Source organism: Pezoporus flaviventris, unplaced genomic scaffold (genome assembly GCF_033815535.1).
Source record: "Pezoporus flaviventris isolate CSIRO_AGI_PZ_B2104156 unplaced genomic scaffold, CSIRO_AGI_Pfla_v1 ptg000013l, whole genome shotgun sequence".
NCBI classification, from domain to species: Eukaryota; Metazoa; Chordata; class Aves; order Psittaciformes; family Psittacidae; genus Pezoporus; species Pezoporus flaviventris.
In genome coordinates this window covers 25,131,905-25,150,164 of record NW_026892561.1, presented here as the reverse complement: position 1 = coordinate 25,150,164, position 18,260 = coordinate 25,131,905, and the positions used below count along the sequence as shown (strand labels likewise).

General features: G+C 61.4%; 2 protein-coding genes across 5 annotated transcripts in view; both read left to right on the top strand.

The window, feature by feature from the left end:
* CLCN2 (chloride voltage-gated channel 2) overlaps nucleotides 1-18,260 on the top strand; it is an 82,844-nt gene that overhangs the window by 32,852 nt on the left and 31,732 nt on the right. The gene's annotated exons all lie outside the window — the stretch shown is intronic.
* Nucleotides 16,131-18,024, top strand: POLR2H (RNA polymerase II, I and III subunit H). 4 transcript variants are annotated; one of them, XM_061451066.1, is made up of 5 exons: nucleotides 16,131-16,253; nucleotides 16,632-16,715; nucleotides 17,424-17,517; nucleotides 17,627-17,710; nucleotides 17,834-18,024. In XM_061451066.1, the coding sequence occupies exons 1-5, from the start codon at nucleotides 16,181-16,183 to the stop codon at nucleotides 17,949-17,951; spliced, it is 453 nt and encodes a 150-aa protein (XP_061307050.1). In that variant the 5' UTR covers nucleotides 16,131-16,180; the 3' UTR covers nucleotides 17,952-18,024. The 4 variants fall into 4 exon arrangements, with proteins under 4 accessions (XP_061307050.1, XP_061307051.1, XP_061307054.1 ...); XM_061451068.1 differs by lacking the exon at nucleotides 16,131-16,253 and adding an exon at nucleotides 16,371-16,432; XM_061451067.1 differs by lacking the exon at nucleotides 16,632-16,715.

Genomic DNA, 18,260 nt, shown 5'->3' with positions numbered 1-18,260 from the left:
GGCAGCGCTGTCAGCCCTGAGCAAGCAAACCTGTGGGACCATGCAGGGATGGTGGAGAGTCAGGCAGAGGAATGGGGAAAGCCCATCCTGTGCCAGTCCCTGATCTGGAACTCATGGGGTCAAGGAACTGGGTGATGGAGGCCCAGCACAGCACATCTGTAGGCTGGTGTGGAGCAGGGCTGTCCCTGGCAGTGTGATGGCCATGCTGCACTTCCAGCCCATGTCCCCTTGTCCCCTTGGGCCCAGGCAGCAGGCAGGGCACAGGGTGCACTGGAGGCATGGCCTCCCATTCACATGCTCCCCATGAGCAAGTGGTGGGTGATGGACAAGGCACGTCCCAGCCTCCGCGCCGAGATAATCCCATCCCTGCCAGCACTGCCGGCCCACGGCCGGCATTTATCTCATTCCAGGGCTGACGTCACCCCCAAGACCCCAGCCAAGGAGGCCTCGTTGCTCTGCACAGCTTTTCCCAGGGACAGGGGGCTTCGGGCCCCTCGCCCTGGGCTGTGAGCAGGTGGATTTATGATTGCAGCCGTGCTCAGGCATCCATGGGACAGGAGAGGCGACGGGGCCTTTATGGCTTTAATACACCTTTCTGACAGTGAAGCTTAAATGGCCTCATAAACTCCCTGTCACCCACCCCCAGCAGAAGGCAGTGGTTTATTAGGGCCGTAATTCTTCTCCTGACATTCCATCAGTGTCCTTTTAATCTGCACTTGGTGGTTTTTATTTCTGCTTAATACCAGCAGCTGTAAATGCTGTTAGGGATGATCTTGTGCAGGGACCCTCAGGATGGGGACCAGGCGCCAGGACAGGGATGGAGTGGAGCAGGGGAGCCGGTGGCTGGGACAGTCCAGTCTCCATTGAGGGATCACACCAGTGAAGAACAGCCAAATTTTGCTGCTCCAAGTACATCCCTCGTCTGCCAAGAGGACCCAAGCAGGATGCGGCCATGGTGCAAGGAAAGGCTTCACAGAGAACATAGGGATTTCAGCAGCGGAGCTGGCCGGGAACTAATCCTTTGTGCCAGGCTTTCCACTTTCATCTCATTAACTCCCACTCTGTGCTGCTGCCCTCTCCGTTCTTCTGGCAGGGAGATAAGTCTCCATGCTCAGCGCGGTGAATCCTCCGCGCCTGCTCGCCCAGTGCTCCCGGTCGAGCTGACGCTGGCAGGCAGCTTCCATCCAATTACAGTGGGGTGAAGCTCATTTTAATTGCATAGAGCAACTGGGATTACGCAGACTTTATCTCCTAATTCCCTCTTTATCTCTTAACTTCACACTCGCCGCTTGCACTGAAGGCAGGACAGCTTGTGCTGGCGTTTGCAATTTCTGAAGTAGCCTTTCCCCGTGTGCCACCCCCTTGCCCAGATGAGGTTGGCCCCAAAATGTCTCAAAATGCTGTAAAATGCCAGCACTGGGAACCCTCCATATCCTGTGGAGCTGGGACGAACTGGTGGCCACAGCCCCCAGGACACGCCTGCAGCACTGGGGGTCAAGCCCATCTGCTGCGGAATGGCACGCATTGAGTCCACTGCTTTGGGAGCTGGTGTCCCAGCAAAAGCCACCTGGAGCCAGAGGCTCTCCAGGAGCTGCTGGGATGGGCACAGTGTGGGGAAAGGGCTTTTCCCCTTAATACCCCACTGCTGGGTCAGCTGCGGGGCTCAGAGGCTTCCTGTGAGGGAGGGACAGCGTGTTTGCCCCCTAAACACCCTCTGGAGACAGTGAGTGTCTCAGTCAGCTCCTTGGGGACTCTTGAGGGCCCTTTATCTGCCCTGTCCACTCAACCAGGATGAATGTTGCTGTGGGGCTCTGGCAGCTTCTCAGTGGAGCCAAAAGGTGTTTTGTAACCATGCCAGGTACAAATAGCACCCCTATGAAGGGCTGCCCCATTGTCCCTCCCCACAGCAGAAGCAGCGCAGAGACACAGTGCTCTGCCCTTCCCACCCTTATTTGTTCACCCCCCAGGACATGCCTGTGCCCAGGGCAGGGTGACTTTGGGCATCCAGCAGCACCTACTTCTGTGTGCGGACATGTCCACCCTGACCCAGAACAAGCTCTTGAGATAACGAGATAGCTGGAGGCTGCCCCGGCCAGGGGCACTCAGCAGGGCTGGCCCGGATAACAAGGCAGCAGCTGGTCCCCTATCCCTGTGACAGTATTCCCTGTTGGTTTGGTGTCTCTTGGCATCATGGATAACTGGGTGCCAGGTTTACCCATGCTGCAGGTGGGTAAACTGAGGCAGCAGGGCAAGGGGCAGGTGCCCATCTTAGCAAGCTCTGCATCAGCACAGCCAGGTGCCAATTAGCTGCCATTAGTACATACTAATTAATCTAATTCCGATGACCCACAATTCTGGAGCGTGAGATTTGCTGCTCGCAGTCTGCCATTGCCATGCACAGCTCTGCCCCTGCCATGGCTGATGGCAGCAGAGAGAGGAGAGACTGGGGAGTCACTGCTGCCAGAGCTGGTGCCACCCAGCAGACGTGCCTTCCCTGGGCTCAGCCCTGCACCATGGAACACTCCCAGCCCCCCAGCCCAGGCACCACGAACACACACCAGACACAGCAGATCTGGGTGTGGGGGGAGCCACACTAAACCTGTCAGCTTCCACTGCCAGAGTGCCCCGAGCAACCATCCCCTTGACCTCCCACCGGCACCCCCCGAGCATCATGCTGGGGCGGGCTGGGTGCCTGGGTGTGGGGGCTGTGGCAGCGAAAGGGTGTCTCTTAATCCAGCAGCAGCTGCGAGGCCTAGGTTTGCTTGTTCAAGGGATATGACAGCTCGGTCAACAATCCCCTGGCCCATTTCAGGGGGGATTAGCAGCCCCCCAGGGAGGGAAGGAGCCCACATGAATATTGGGCGGGTGGGAACACAGCCCTGTGGAAACAAAGCTGGACAGGAGGCAGCAGAAAGCAGGCACCCCACCATCACAAGGCATCCTCGAGTCAGCAAATGGGGGCTTGGGACCATCCCTGTCCCCATCCTGCTCTCACACCCTGAAGTGACAACAGGAGGGAGCTCTGGTTATCATCCCAATCACCCCAGTGCGATAACCCCTGCTAGCACTGGGGCAGACAGCAGCCTCCAGCCACCCCTTGACCACCCATCCGTCCCCATGTGTCGCCACCATGAACCCAGGAGGGAGGTGGCACGGGAAGCACCCAAATGCCAACACCTGGGAGTTCTCAGCAAATGAAGGCAAGTGTATAATTAGCCCTCGTTTGGCACAGGGTGCCAGCTGGGGTGAAATCCAGGCTGAAGGAGCCAGTGGGGTATAAGGTCAGCCTGGCCAGGAGGGGAGCTGGGCTGTGCTGCCTAGGACCCTCCTGTGGGCTGTGTGAGTCTCTGCCAGCACCCCTGTGCTAGGGGCAGCTCCAGCCTCTGAAGCACCCATGGGTTCAAACTGGGCAGCTGCAGCTTCTGTCCAAGCAGTAGGTAAGACCTGGTGGGAGTGAGGCGGGGATGCCTTGGTGGCATTAGATCCCATGTTTCCCACATGCTCAGCACCTCTGCATCCGCCCTGCATCCTGCTGTGCCCCATGTCAGACCCCAGTATGGTGACCCTCCAGCCTGCTTTCGGGGTTACCAGTGTGCAGGGTCCCAGTGAACAGTTGTGCAGCCCTCAGTGTTTGCTGAATGGCTTAGAGCTGAGCCCTGGGGCCTTGTTTGCTCTGGGTTTATCTCCCTGAGAAGAAGAAACCCTCTCAGGGCCAGCTCCCTTGGGGTCCCCAGGGTGTGTGTGAGGCCCTTGGTGCCACAGAGGCAGGAGACACCAGGGTGTGCACCCAGGGAGAGATCCCCAGCAATGGTGGTGCTCAGGGAACGAATGCCCACCCAGGGGGATGCTTTGGGTGCATGTAGGAGGGCATGCTCATGTAGCTGGGTGCACTTGCGGGCTCTCCAGAGTCCCCTCACCCTGGTCCCTGCAGTGCTGAGCTTTTCTGCTCGGTTAGCCAGGGCTGTGCCGGCACATAATGACATGGTAATTGCTAGCGGAGGCCCGGCCACACGCACTGCCCGGTTTGCAGGCCAGCCCGCGCTGCACCAGGGTTAGCCACTGCCCGGGGGGTCCCACCATCCACTCCCCTCACCCACCCAGGGACCCCCGCATCCATCTCCATCTGGGGTCTGTCCCAGCAGCAACGTGGGGGGGAGCCCCCATGGCAGGCTGTCATCACCTCCTTGCCTGGGAGCTGGGAAACCTGCCCTTCCCGTGGTGTTTACATGGGTAAGAGGGGTCCTCTGCCGCTGCACATCGCATTTTCTGCTTGGTCACTTCCATCTGTGTCCCTGCATAATGATTTTTTCTGCTACATTAATTTAACACACTGCGGCGAGGCGAGGCCCTGGGACCTCGGGCTGCTTAATTGTGTCAAAGGAAAGGCTCCTGCTTTCATCCACGGCTGGGGTGGGTGTCCCCAGGGGGGTGGGAAGGGGTCTCAGGGTGGTCGTGGGGTCTGGAGGGAGTCAGTGGTGGAAGGGTGTCACAGGGGTTGTATGAGGGCCCCCATCCCAGGGCAGGCATCAGGTCCTGGCTCAGGGCATCAATCAGTGCCATGGGGTGGGGTCATGGGGACCCTAAACCACCATTTTCATATAGCCTCGCAATGGGGCACCTCACCTCATCCCTGTGGATGCTGCAGCAGGATGGTGGTGGGACGGCCCAGCCCGGTGCCCAGCGCATAGCCTGGGGCCAGTCGGCCCTGCACCCCAGGAAGGTGGGAGCCAGAGGGTTAAGTGCTGTGTTTGTGTTGGCTGAACGCAATGGGAGCAGAACAAGTCCCCCACAAATGGAGGCGAACGGCTGCCCAGATGGGATGTGACAGTCCAATTTCAGGGCTGTCAGCCCCGGCATGGTGGGCATTGAGAGGGACATTCCTACCCACCGCTCCCTGCTCCCCTGGTTCCCAAGCTGGGGCTGCCGGCAAAGGCAATGGGCAGCCCCTGCCTGCCTCAGCCCTACCGTCTGGGGTGCCATGGGGTACGTGTGGGGCACTGCCAGGACCGGCGCTGGGCTCTGTGCCCAGCGTTGCTTCCCAGCCCGCCGCAGCGCTCGGGGACACCCGGCCGCAGGGGGATGCCGGGAGCCCCCCTCTCCCTCCCCGCCGCAAGCGGCCTCCCGTATTTGCAAACATTGTGGCGAGGGGCTGGGAAGGTCTCGGCCCACCCCAGCGGGAGCCTTTGTGCTTGGCGGACCCCTGGGGGCTCATTTCCATGCTGCCCGGGGGCTCGCCTCGCTCCTTTCAGCGCCGCCGGGCCGCGCTCCTCGGTCTGCCGGCGTGCCGGAGCCTGGCGGAAGCGATGCCAAGCCCACAGCTGTGCCCCAGCCCGGCGCAGTTCCCACCCCCGGCTCACACCTGCACCGCCGGCATGCCGTGCCACTGAGTGTGCCGCTGCTGCACGTGGTAGCTGCTGAGCCGGTCTGTCCTGGTCCCTCCGAAGCCCAGCAAGGGTTTCCCATAGACCCGTGCAGAGGCTGCCAGGACCAGAGGTGAGCGGCTGAGAATGCACTTCCTGCATGGGTGCACCCACTTGCACACACACACCAACCCATGGTCGTCTCCAGCCATGTGCACCCCCCTTTTTTGCACCCCTGTGCATGCTCCCAGCCCTCTGGCTCTCCCTGGTCACTCCATTCCAGCTGAGCAGGGTGCCCCAGGCTGGCAGGGGGTTCTGCCCAGCCTGGCACAGCCAGTCCCCATGACACAGGGACACCACGAGTGGCTCTGAGCTCCCCACAGTTCCCAGTACCCTCCCTGTGTATCCAATTGTGGGGTCAGCCCATCCCTCTGGTGCATTTTGGGAGGCCACTGCAGCCACATCCCCCACAGAAACGCAGGGACCCAGCCTGGTGCGGCACAGCCAGCTTTCAGGCAGTGCCCGTTGGTTAGCACTGGTGTTTTATGGCCCTGCTCAATCCCGCAGATCAATGCCAAGCCCCGATTTATTTGCTTTTGGAGCTGTAAAGGTGAATCAACCCAACCGCTCTTCCCTGCTGCCAGGTGCAAGGTGGAGGGGACAGGCAGGGGATGGTGGGACCCCAGGGCACAGGGCCGTCCCTTGCCATGCCAGGGAGCTCCTGAGGGAGCTAGGGTTGCTCTTTTCTCCCACTTTTTGTGGCTGGTAAATCTCCTCAGGGCCCCCAGCAGTGACCTCTTACTGGGCGCAGCCACTAAGCCCTTTGTAATGGGATTTTGTGGCAGAACCGGCAAATTAGGGGTGAAGTGAATGTGTTAAGATGCTGGTTTCTTTCTGGCTGGTTCCCCCTACCCAGCCCACGCCGGCGAGAGCTGGAACAAAGGCGACGAGCTTTGCTTTCATCTCCGGCCCTTAGAAGTTGGAGCTGTACAGGGCTGTGTCCACCCCCCTCTGAAAACAGGCAGGCTGGGACAGGGATGGGGACGAGGATGGACAGAGCCTGGGGCTGTGGGAAAGGAGCACGGAAGGAACCAGCATCAAGCAAGTCGTGTCAACACATTGACCATGCAGCTAGTCTGGGGAAGGGGGGGAAAGGGCCCATCTCCAGCCCAGGCAGATGTGGCACCACGGGGTCCCACTGGCACGGAAGCATTCAGTCCAGGGCACAGCACTAGAAGGGCAATGGCCAGGGCTGCCTGGCGTGGGGATGGTCCCTAGGCGATGAAGTGGGATGCAGTGAGAGGACCCTCCTCTGCTTCAGAGTCAGTATTGTTCCAGTGCAAAGACTTTATTAACAATGGCAAATACAAGCCATAGGTACCCATTAATTCCCCACATCACTGATGGGCTAGGGACCCAGTTTGCCCACATCCCAGCTCATGTCCCTCAACCACCTGGGGACCCTTTGCCAGCTCCACCACATGGAAGGGCAGGGGGTGCTGCTGCCCCTTAGCATAGAAGGGGCATTTCACCCAGCAGGTCTCCTTTGAGGGGTGCCCCCCCCCCCCCAATTGGCGTGAGGGCTGAACCCCTGGGATCAGCCCCACAGCCTCAGGTGGCTCTCGGCACCCCCAGGAGGAGAGAAACACCCCGGGGATGGGGGGGATGCTGCTTTGGCACTCAAAAAAAAACCCAAGTGCACGCAGGGAGCAGGCAGGGGACAGCATGTTGCCCCCGGGGCTCCTGTAAGGGCCTGATTGATTGCTGCCTCCTGAAGGATGCCATTAAGGGAGCGGCCGGATCAGGGAGCGCAGCTGCTGGAGCAGATCAGAGCCTGATTAATGTTGGGCAACTTGTTATATTGTCAGATAATTATCCCCAAACTGTATGACTTTTCTGCTAAGTGGCAGCGCTTAATTGCGTTTTTAATTACACTGCCATCACAGCGGCCCCTCTGTGCAGGAGGCAGGGATGCCAAGAGCTGGCCAGGAGCAGTGCATGGGTCCCGGGACCCCTTGCAGAGGGCACGGTGGGGGCATCCAGTCCCCACAGAACCCGCGCGGTGTGGGGCATTCAGCTGCAGCATGCCCAGCAGGCAGCGAGGTGCTGGGGTGGCCCTTGTTGGTGCTCCCTGAGGCGGCTGGCACACGGGATGCAGGAAAAGAGGGGGGAGGCAGGTTGCTCCTCTTGCCCTCTTTGAGGGCTCACCACCCCCTGCCCCACCCCGGCCCATCCGGCTGGGCTGGGGACAGCCCGGGGTCTGGCTTCCCGTCGCAGGCAAGGCAGGGTCAGGGGTCAATGCATTTAAAATTCCTCCTCGCTCCTAAACTGCAGAGTGCGGTCGGGGGGGCAGCGGCTGCGTGGGGAGCACTCATGGGCACCCCGGGCAGGAGCGGGTGTCTGAGTCCGTGTCTGTGTGTGCGCACACCGGGGGTGTGTATGTGCACAGGGACCACGTGTGCGTGCACACGGGTGAGTGTGCAGCATGTGCGCATATGCGTGTGCCCGTGGATTTGTGTGTGCGCACTCACTGGGAGGTTACATGTGTGTATGCGGATGTATGAGTGCACACTTGCATGTCTGCTGATGTGTACATCTGCATGTGCTTGTGTACATGTACACGTATGTGCACATGTGTGCAAACAGGGGTATGTGCATGCCATCTGTGAGTGTCTGAGCACGTGGAGAAGCATGTGTTTGTGTCTGTGAGCGCATGTGGGATGTCAGTGCTGCGTGCAGGAGAATGAACCTGAGCGTCCTCTGTGTGTGCATGTGTTGCGCAGGGATGCCCTGTTAGCCCCCCATGGCCAGCCCCAGCACCCGGGGTGACTGCGGTGGGTCCCGGCTCTGCTCCCCCTCCAGCCAATCCTGCCCTCCCAGAACGCCTGCCCTGAGTGACCCCGTGGGGGCCAGCCCTGCGCTGGGGGGGGGGGGCAGCGGGGACAGGACCCTCCCCGGGGGCTTCAGGTGCTGCGCGTCGCAGCAGCCTCTCTCCCTGAGCCTCTGCAAGATGGGATGCTCCCAGCGCTGCGAGAGGGACGCACCCTGGGACCCCAGCACTGCTGGAGTGCCGGGACCCCTGGGAGGCTGCGCTGTGCCCCCGGGGCAGCCGGGGCTGTTCCTGCAGGGGGGCAGGGTGCTGCGGCCCCACACCGAGCCCTCCCCACCGGCCGGACGCCGGGTAGTGCCGGAGGAAATGCAGGCGCTATCGACGGCTGGCTGCAGTCCCTGCCTCCACCGCGGCCTCTGGCCCCAAGTTTCCTGACACGGCCACCACAACAGCGTTATCCCTGGTTTTGCCGTCTCCACCGAGGGGGTCCGAGCCGGCAGTGGACACGGCTTCCCCTTGACCCTCAGGGGTGAGGGGATGGGATGGATCAGGACCCGCAGGCCACAGTCACACCAGTGCAGACGGAGAAGCATGGATTTTATGGGGAAGGAGCTGTTCTGTAGCCCCGCCTTGGTGCTCAGCTGTGCCTCCCATCCATATGGGGTCTTATGGACTGGGGTGAGCATAAGGGTTTGGCAGGGAATAAGCCCACTGAAACACATCCTGACCCCCCACAATCCCCATCGCCAGCCCCTCTTATCTTCATGGCAGCCAAATAGGGTCTCACCAGAGAGAAGACAAAATTTCAAGGAAAAAATGTAAATAAAGGTCCCTGACCAGCCTGTCCCCATTATCTCTGGAATCCGGAGCGCGCCAGCCCCTTCTCCCAGCCATATTTCATCCCAGCCATCGCTGCTGGCCACAGACCAAAGCAGGGACAACGGGGATGGTGGGAGGCTGTGCCCCAGAGCCCACCAGGACCCCAGGACTGGGGCAGCCATGGCCCAGGAGGCTGAGGCTATCATTTTGCACTGCAGTGCCATAGGGTGGGCAGGGGGCTTGATGCTTTGGACCTTGCTACATGTCACCCAGCCATGGGGTCACCAGGATGGGGACACTTCTGGGTCCCTGTCACCCACCTGGTGACCCTGAGCAGTGGGATGGGGGCTTGGCCACTTCCCTGCTTCTGAGATCAGCTGCTAATGATGTCTCTCACCCTACTCACAAAGAGCGTAAATTATTCAGCTCCTCATCAGGGCAATTAATTAACTCATCATTGTGGCCCATGAATATTTCAGGGGGGCAGGGGCCTGGGAGCTATGGGGAGGGGGTCAGCAGGGCTGGGGCTGAGTCCAGTCCTTGACCTGGGAGGTGCAGTGAGTGTGTCCCTTCTCAGCCCACGGGGGCCAGAAGGGGCAGGGGGAAAGTGTTGGGGAACTCCATGCTGGGGCTTGCAGACGGGTGCCTGGTGGTCTGCGCCCCACACCCGGCCCCACCGTCATCCTGTCTCCTGGGTTACTTCCACCGGCTGCTGACAGAAGCCAGGTGCCGGCAGCCCCCCCACAGCCCACCCCTGCCCTGCTCCAGAGCGCCTCGCCCTGATCGCCCCACTTTTATGGGGGGATCTGGGGGTTGGTGGCACTGCAAGGGGCTGCCTCCATGGCAGGGACACCAAATCCCCCCCTGCCTTCCCCTTGTTCCATGCTGTGCCAGCCCCTGCCTGCTGCTCTCCCCAGGGCCTGCGGGTTCTCTGTCAGGATTTCTCTTTCCTTTCTTCTTCATGATGAACAATTAATAATTTATCCCATAATAAAAGAGGAAACGGTTAATGAGATGAAAACAACCCAGAAACATCTGCTGGGGCTGCTTTCATCGCCTCCCCGAGCCGCCTTTGCAGGAAGCGGGGGTGGGGGGGGTGGGGGCCGGGGGGGCTGCAGCAGCAGGAGGTTGTCCCCCACACCCAGCCTTCCTCACCATGGCCTCCTCCTCCTCCTCAGGGACCCCCAGGCCACCCTGTCCCTGTTGAACTATGTTGTACCATCAAAGCCTGGCTGAGACTTGCAGGGCTCAGGGCGCAAATGGCGCTGATTGTCCTGCCATGGGGGTGTCACCCAAAACCGGGCAGCTAAGCCTGGTCTGGCACTGCTTAGTGTTTCCAGATATGTGCCTGGATGCTGGAGGGGAACAGGGCTGTCCCCTCCATCCTCTCTGTCCCCAGCCCCCATATCCAGATGTTGTTCATTACCAGTGATCTGATCTCCTGTGAGCAGGGTTGTCCTGGGGACCCGATGCTATCAGGGTGGCAATGCAGCCCCAAACCCTCCTGGCATGCAAGAGGACATGGTGGGGACCAGGCACCCTGACAGAAAAGGGGGCTGCAGGATTGGCTCCCTGACTTGGTGCTTTGCTGATATTTATGGGGCCCCAGGAGGAAGCTTATTTCAGGACTGCTTATTTCAGCAGCAGCTTTGTGGCATGCGAGGAGAGATGTGAAGGGACACAGCCAGGGTGCGGATGTTGGTAGGGATGCAGCATGCCAGGGAAGGGGATGGCAGGGAGAGGCAGCACAGAAAGTGGGAAAGGGACAGGCAGCAAAAGGGGAGGGGAAGGCAACACCTTCACGCTCACAATGCACAGCCAAGAGCCGGACTAGAGGCAAGAGCCTGTCCTGACGAGCCCTGCAACTGGCTTTCCCATGGGAGAGGACTGCAAGGAACCTATGGAGGGACTGAGGGTTGGCAGGGAGGTAACAGGCTGGGGTGCTGCAGCGATGTGTCTGGTTGGGGGTTTGTGCAGGGAGAGCAGGGCTTGGCCAGGATGATGCTGCCTGCCTCTGCTTCCAATTTAGCTGATTCTCGCCTGGATCCCCACAGCTCCTTAATCTGTTTGCCTTCCAAAGCCATTAATTCAGAGCCTGGTGAAACCCCCATGCTCTAATCCTAGCCTGCCCCCCGGCTCAGTTGGGTCCAGCTCACTGGGGCTGGCAGGGGCATGGCATGCGCTGCCAGATGCTGCCGGTGCCCAGCACAGAGCCCCTTGCCACCATGAGGGAGCAGGCTCCAAGCCCAGGCTCCGACAATCCCCAGGTCCTCCAGTGCCACGAAGGGCCATCGCGGGGACAGGCAGGCGCGATGACAGCTGGGGAGATGGCCTGTCCTCCGCCAGCCCCACAAGGCACCCAGCCCCACTTCACAGAGGTGTCGCGGAAAAACTGACATCAGCATCAGCCCAAAGGAATTTGGCCACCCTGGCCCATCCCAGCTGGGGACAGGGACAAGGGCCTCCACCATGCACCACGGCAGCCTTGAGCAGGGCAATGCAGAGGGACACACGTATAAATCCCCTTCTTTGCTGTACCACTTCCCAGGAGCAGCCAGAGGGCCTGGGAGCATCCCCGGGGTACTCTCTCTGTTCCCATGTGCCCCTCCATGACCCAAGTGCAGAGAACAGCCAGCTCATGACACTGGTGACACCCCCTGTGTCAGACAGGGACAGTGGTTGGGGTTTATTTCCCCAGAACCTCATTTTTGTACCCAGGGCTTCAGCATGGGGAGAAGGGGCTAATCACTACCCAGGTCCCCCAGGGCTCCTGGTATGGCTGTGACCCTGCCACCCCTTTGTCCCCTCTGCTCCCCACAGTGCCGGACATGATTGCTGACCCCAGGAGGGCCAGTGGTAGGTGGTGGTGGGGAAGCTGTCCAGACGTGATGACACCTCTGAGCTGCCTCTAAGCTGTGGACCCCAACATCCTGCTTCCCTCCCCCAGCCATGCCAGCCTTCATCATCTCCTCATTCCCAGCCTGAGTAATTGGTGGATTGGTGACAGACAGGCTCATTAACAGCTTAATTTCGGCTCAGTCTCTTCCTGCCAACCCCCAGTCCAGGTGGGGACAAACTCAGCAGGGTGCAGGGATGGACATCTCGAGGCCAGTGCACCCCATTGCTGCACCCCAGGGGGGCACCCACAGAACTGGTGGGAGAGTACATGTGTGCACACACGTGTGTACAACACACATAGGCAGGCAGCCCTGCCCTAGGCAGCCCTCGTGGCCTTGGCTTCCCGACACCAGGGTGCATAGGAGGGACCCCCATCCCTGGGCATGGGGACAGTGCCACCCTGCCCCTCACCCTGCTGCCAGCAGTGATGCCACCGGGACGGGTGCTGCAGGTGCCGGCAGCTGCCCACCCTCTGGCCTCACCCTACTCTTGTTTGCTCTCATATCCGCAACGGCTGTGGCAGTTCGGCTCCTTTGTTCTGGCAGATAACAGGGTCCACCACTGCCTCTGAAGCACCGGCTGGCAGCCGGGCACCGCTGACACCCCAACTGGGCACCAGGCATGTGGGGTATGGGCAAGGGATGCAGGCAGAGAGGCAGGCAGAGCCTTGGGTGCATGCAAGGAGTATGGGTAGGAATGGCAGCAGGGATGGGTGGCAGTACTGGCAGGGCTGCAAGCAGTGTGTGTGGGCATGGAGTGCAGAGGTGCAGGCAGGTTTTACAGCCCCACTGTTCCTCTGCTTTTGCCCGCAGGGTCACACTGCAGCCCAGGAGCCCATCCCCAGCACTCCCCTACCAGGTCAGTGCCCAAACCCACACCCCTATCCCCCTCCCCAGCAAAGGCAGCTGGAGGCAGCCCAGAAATGGCTGATATTGAGCACTGAAAGGCTGCCCCACCGGATGGAGGCCTGGCTGCATTTCAAAGGAGCACAGTTGTATAATTTATCGGAAGGAGATAACAGCTAAGGGCGGGCGGCGGGGGGAGGGAGGGAGAGAATTGCACCCCCACTCAAAGGAGACAGTCACCACAGCTACCAGGGCTGCCAGGATCCATCACACTGAGGGCATGGGCACTTCCCTGGCCATGGCAGGACAGGGGAACACCCCAGTGGGTCCCATTTTGCACTGGGATGTTTTGGGATTGCCCCAAGGCAGGGGCAGACAGTGTCACCCTGTGCCCTGCTTTGGAGGCACTGGCTGGATGCTCCCTCTTCCCAAGCATGCCTTCCCTGGCTGCTCTGATGTTCAGAGACCACAGTGTCTAAGGCAGGACCAGATCCAGGCCACCTGGGTTTAGGTTTTGGATGGCCCACCACCCCAGGGACTCATGGCCTGGGTGCCTCTGCAACCCAGCATGGGGGGGGGAAGCAGGCACGGGGGAGCCCAAGGTAGGGAAGGACTGGTCTTGTGGGTACAGGGGCAGCGCCTGGCGCCGGATCTGGGAAGGGTTTGTTTAATCCCAGATAAGGAGGCGATGCCAGGCACCTGGCTGGCAAATGGGTGCTCCCCAGGCAACAGCACCAAAGGCCATGCTGACCCCCCTGCACCCACCCCAGGACCATCTGCTCCCCACCCAGCAGCACAGGGGTGGCATTAGCCTGGCATTAGTCAGTCTCTCTGACCACCCACACTCCTGTGGCACAGCACCGCATGACATGGCACAGCATGACACGGGGTCAGCAAGGCAGCCAGCACACAGGCAGAGTGGCGGTAGTTGGGGTTATAGTGCAGGGAAAAGTAGGGTACCCCATCCTCTGCCAATCCCGGCTGGATTTATGCCAGGGCCAGCCCCCTGTCTGATCCTGCCCCATGGGCTGCCTGGGTGTGGGGCCAAGGAGGGGGCTTGGCACCATGGCTGTGCTGCACGGCCAATGCCCGGATGTTCAGGGCTGTGCCAGGCTCCTGCTGCCACCGTGGCATCTGGAGGGTACCTGGAAATCTGCCCCTAGCCAGCTGGCCTTGCGGGTGGCTGCGTGCCAGTGACCCCTGCAAGGGGCCGTGCCCGTGGGCGCTCGGGGTCGGGGCTCAGGTGTGCGCGGTCCCGCAAGGGCAGGGAGGCAGACGGCACTGCCGGCTGGCAGGGTCTGCGGGTAGCAGCATCGCCGGCTGGTGAGCACAGCCCCGGCTGCCCACCGGCCTGCGCTGGGCCTGCCAGGCCTCAGCAGGGGCAGGAAGGGACTGCCGGGTGGGATAAGCCCTTTGTGTCACCCCGCTCTGGCCTTGACAGCGTCCAAGCATGGCTGCGCCAGGGCCTCCCTGCCTGAATCGCACTGGGCTCCCAGGGGTACCCTTGAGCGCACTCAGGGCTGGTACATGGGCCCCGGCCGGCTGGCCCCGGCCTGATCGGTCACATCCCTCCAGGATGGCATCTTGGGGGTGCTGGAGGGGCCAACTGGTCGGACTGGTGAGCCTGGCCGGGGCAGGGGTCTCCCCTCCGGACCACCCTGGGGGCGCTCTGCCATGCTCGGTGTGCTGCTGCCCCCCCCTGGCAGCGTGCACAGCCGCGGATCCCCCTCGCGGCGTCCCACGCAGGGATGCCCACGACCCCACAGCACAGCCCCGCACTTCCCATAGCAAGCAGGGGCACCCCAGGGTCCAGGATGGCAGGGGAGGCATAGGGAACTTTTGGGAGGTCCACACCCCATGCCCTGCACTGTTAAATTGGGTGCCTGGGCATGTCCCCCATACTGTGGCAGATGGGTTTGTGCCTGCGTGGGCAGAGTGGGAAGGGGGCGTGGGGCTGGGGGGGGTCGCTCGCCCAGACGATGATTAGAAGGAGCCGAGGTTATGTCGCAGCGCATTAAGGCTGTCCCTGCTGAGCACCACTGCCGCGGGGTGACCCCTCCGTGAACCTCCCGTGTACCCCCTCCAGGGGCCCCTAGCCCCTCGCACCAGCACCCCTGTCACACCACCATCTCCAACACGTCACCACCCTGCCCCATCCCACTGCCTGCACTGCACGCACACGTGAGGGGTGTGCTGGCACCGAGTCAAGGGGGACCCTGTGTCACGGGGGACACACACTGTGTAGAGGTCACACCGGCTGGGTCTGGGTACCACAGACATCCTGCAGCAGGCATCCCAGTGCAGATGCTGGAGACACCTCGGCTTTGGGTGCCACCCCAAGCCATGTCCCGGAGATGCCTGGCTCCCAGGGTTAGCATGCACTGCAGACACCAAGGCCACACATGGAGACCCATGTCCCATGGATGTTTATGCTCACGGCCTCGTGGTCCCCAGTGAGCTGCTGCCATGTGCCACATGGACAGTGCTGTGCCACCCACTTTCCCCGGTCCCTGTCACACCAGGACACCACCCGCCACCTCCACGCCAGCCCCATCTATGCCACGTCCAGGCAGGCAACCCCTGCTCAAATTGGGCACAGGGTCCCAGCTGCCACATCCCATCTGAGCCAGGAAAACCCAGCTAAGGCAGGCAGGCGGTGGCATCGAGGTGCCGGGGCGGGGGGGGGAGAGGGGATGGCAGGGATGAACTCTCGACCCCGCGCCGTCGGCTCCCCACCAGATGCCAGGCGTGCGAGCACCGGTGTAAGCCGACCCCAGTCCTGCCAGAGGCCGGCTCCCCTCACGGTTCATCGGCAGGACACGGGTGGCGGCCACCGCACCTCCCCCTGCCAGAGGCCACCTCCCCTCCCTGCCCCCAAAAAGCCGTCGTGAGAAGGGGAAGGAGCGGGCGCAGGCTGCAGCCCCGCGGCCTCGTCGCTAGTTGAGTCTGCGCAGCTCATGACACTGATGCTGCATCCGCGGAGTGCCGGGTGAGGCCCTGCTGTCCCACGCCTCGGGGCTGTCGGACGGGGGCTTCGAAGTGCGGAGCCATCCGCGGCCTCGCAGCTCCCCCTGCCGACACCTTCCGCAAGGGCACCCCAGCGGGGGAGCCATGCGCCCTGGCAGCCCTCCGCTGCTGCGCATTGCCCCCGCCCTGCAATGCAGCTCCGCTGCAGCGCTCCCCCATCTCACCCCACGCCGTAACTGCAGGGCGCGCAGCGCAGCCCACGGCGGGGAAACCGGCGGCACCGGGACCAGAGGGCGCTAGGGCCGCGCGGAGTCCCGCCGCCGGTCGGCAGCAGCGCGCAGGCGCGGGAATCGCCCCGTGCGTCCTGAGGCTACTTCCGCCCCACGGCGGCAGGGCGCCTGCGCGGCGGCGGCGGGTGTGTGTTGTGGGTGCGCGCCGCGCGGAGGAGTGGGGCCGCTGCCATGGCCGGGATCCTCTTCGAGGACATCTTTGACGTGAAGGACATCGACCCCGAGGGGAAGAAGTTCGACCGTGGTGAGTGGCGCCCTGCGGCTCCCCGGCGCCGCCTGCCCGCGCCCTCCTGTGCCCGCCTTTAGCCTGCCCCGGGCCCCCTTCGCCCTGCCCCTGGGCCGTGGCTCCTCACAGTCCCTGGCATTTGCCCGCCGTGTGTTGCCGCACGCCGGTGCGTGCTTCTTCCCCAGGCCGGCTCCCCGGTGCGTACCGCTCCCGTGGTTCTCCCTGCCTGTGCGTCCGGAGGCCTGCTCCCTGGCCCTGGTACCCAGCCCCGAGCCCACCCGTGTGCATCCCTTTCCCCCAATATCTCGGGAGCAAGCCAGGGTTGGGTGAGAGACCTGTTCCCACTCAGTCCCTGGGGTCTTCTCTGTGCTTGTCCCTCACTGCTGCTCTCCACAGTGTCCCGCCTGCATTGTGAGAGCGAGTCCTTCAAGATGGACCTCATCCTGGATGTGAACATCCAGATCTACCCTGTGGACCTCGGTAAGCCATTGGGCTGCTAGTCCAGAGGGTGCCAAGCCTGAGCCAGTGTCATCTTGGGTGGGTGAGGTTAGAGGTGCGTGCTGGTGCTTGGAGGAGGGTGGTTAAATTAGCTATGAGCAGGGAATGAGCTGCCTCAGACTTCCTTGGGTCCCGGTGTTTGTCTCCACGAGGTACTGGGCACTCTCAGCATGCTGGTGTTGAGCTGGGTTGTGGTTTGCCTCACTAAATGTGTTTGGGCTTGTCCCCAGAGGTGCTGTCTAGTGAAACTGTCTCAGTTGGTGGCAACAAAGCTTTGAGGGAGACTTTAAAAATGAGCTTCTGTGACTAAATATATTAGGTGGAAAAGAGTCTTATCCTCAGTGAAGCACAGAAGAGCTGGTGCTGCTGTTGCAGAGTCTCGCACTTGCTGCCCATGGTTCAGCCAAGTCCTCTGGGACTCTCCCCATGAATATCTTGTTGTATGCCATGAAAACAGCAGCGGTGGTGCCTTAGCGGCTCTGTTCTCTCTGTGGTGGTGACCAGTGGCCGTGGGGAGCAGGGAGACAAATGATCCAAGATGAGCTTTTCCTTGTTCCCCAGTCCTGTTGGAGAACTGAAGGCAGAGATGAGTTTGTGCTGAACCTGTCAGGACATCTCCTTGCCACCACACTGAGATCTGGTGCGGCTGCACCCTCACCTTCTCACTGCTCCTCTGCCCTCTCTTCCCAGGGGACAAATTCCGCCTAGTTATTGCCAGCACCTTGTATGAAGATGGCACGCTGGATGATGGCGAGTACAACCCCACAGATGACAGGCCGTCCAGGTATGGGGGTCCAGCTGGGAACATGGGTGTGTCAAGGGGGTGAGGTGCTGAGGTTCCTTCTCTCAAAGAATGCTCAGCTGGAGGAATACCTGAATTTGACTCTTCTCAGGGCAGACCAGTTTGAGTATGTGATGTACGGCAAGGTGTACAGGATTGAGGGGGATGAGACCTCCACGGAGGCAGCCACACGCCTGTAAGTGCTTATTGGTGGGAGGAGGGGAACGTGGAGCTCCAGGGGTGGAGTGGGGAGGCATTGGGATCTTGGCCCAGGTTTCTTGTGGAATTTTTCACTCTGACTGCTCCTCTCCCACCCCAGCTCTGCCTACGTGTCCTATGGGGGGCTGCTCATGCGGCTGCAGGGAGATGCAAACAACCTGCATGGGTTTGAAGTGGACTCTCGAGTTTACCTGCTGATGAAGAAGCTGGCCTTCTAGGAAATTACCTGCTTCTGTGGGCTGCCCCAAAGATGTTCTGCTGGCAAGCAAACAGGAACCCTGTGATTCCAAATCCCACCTCCGTGTCTGTGTTGTCTGGCCCTTCTGGAACTGGGGAAAAGGGAGCAGTCCCCCCCCCCATATCCTGGCTTCTTCTGACTCTTGGGATCTGCAGCCCCCTCTTGCAAGGAGAGGGGTGCCTGATGGCTGAGTGGAGACCAGCTGGTTCTGCAGTCCTGGCTCTGGCCAGGGGCAGCTGGACTGGGACAGCCACCTCTCTGCCTCAGGGCTGGGCACCATTTCCTAAGG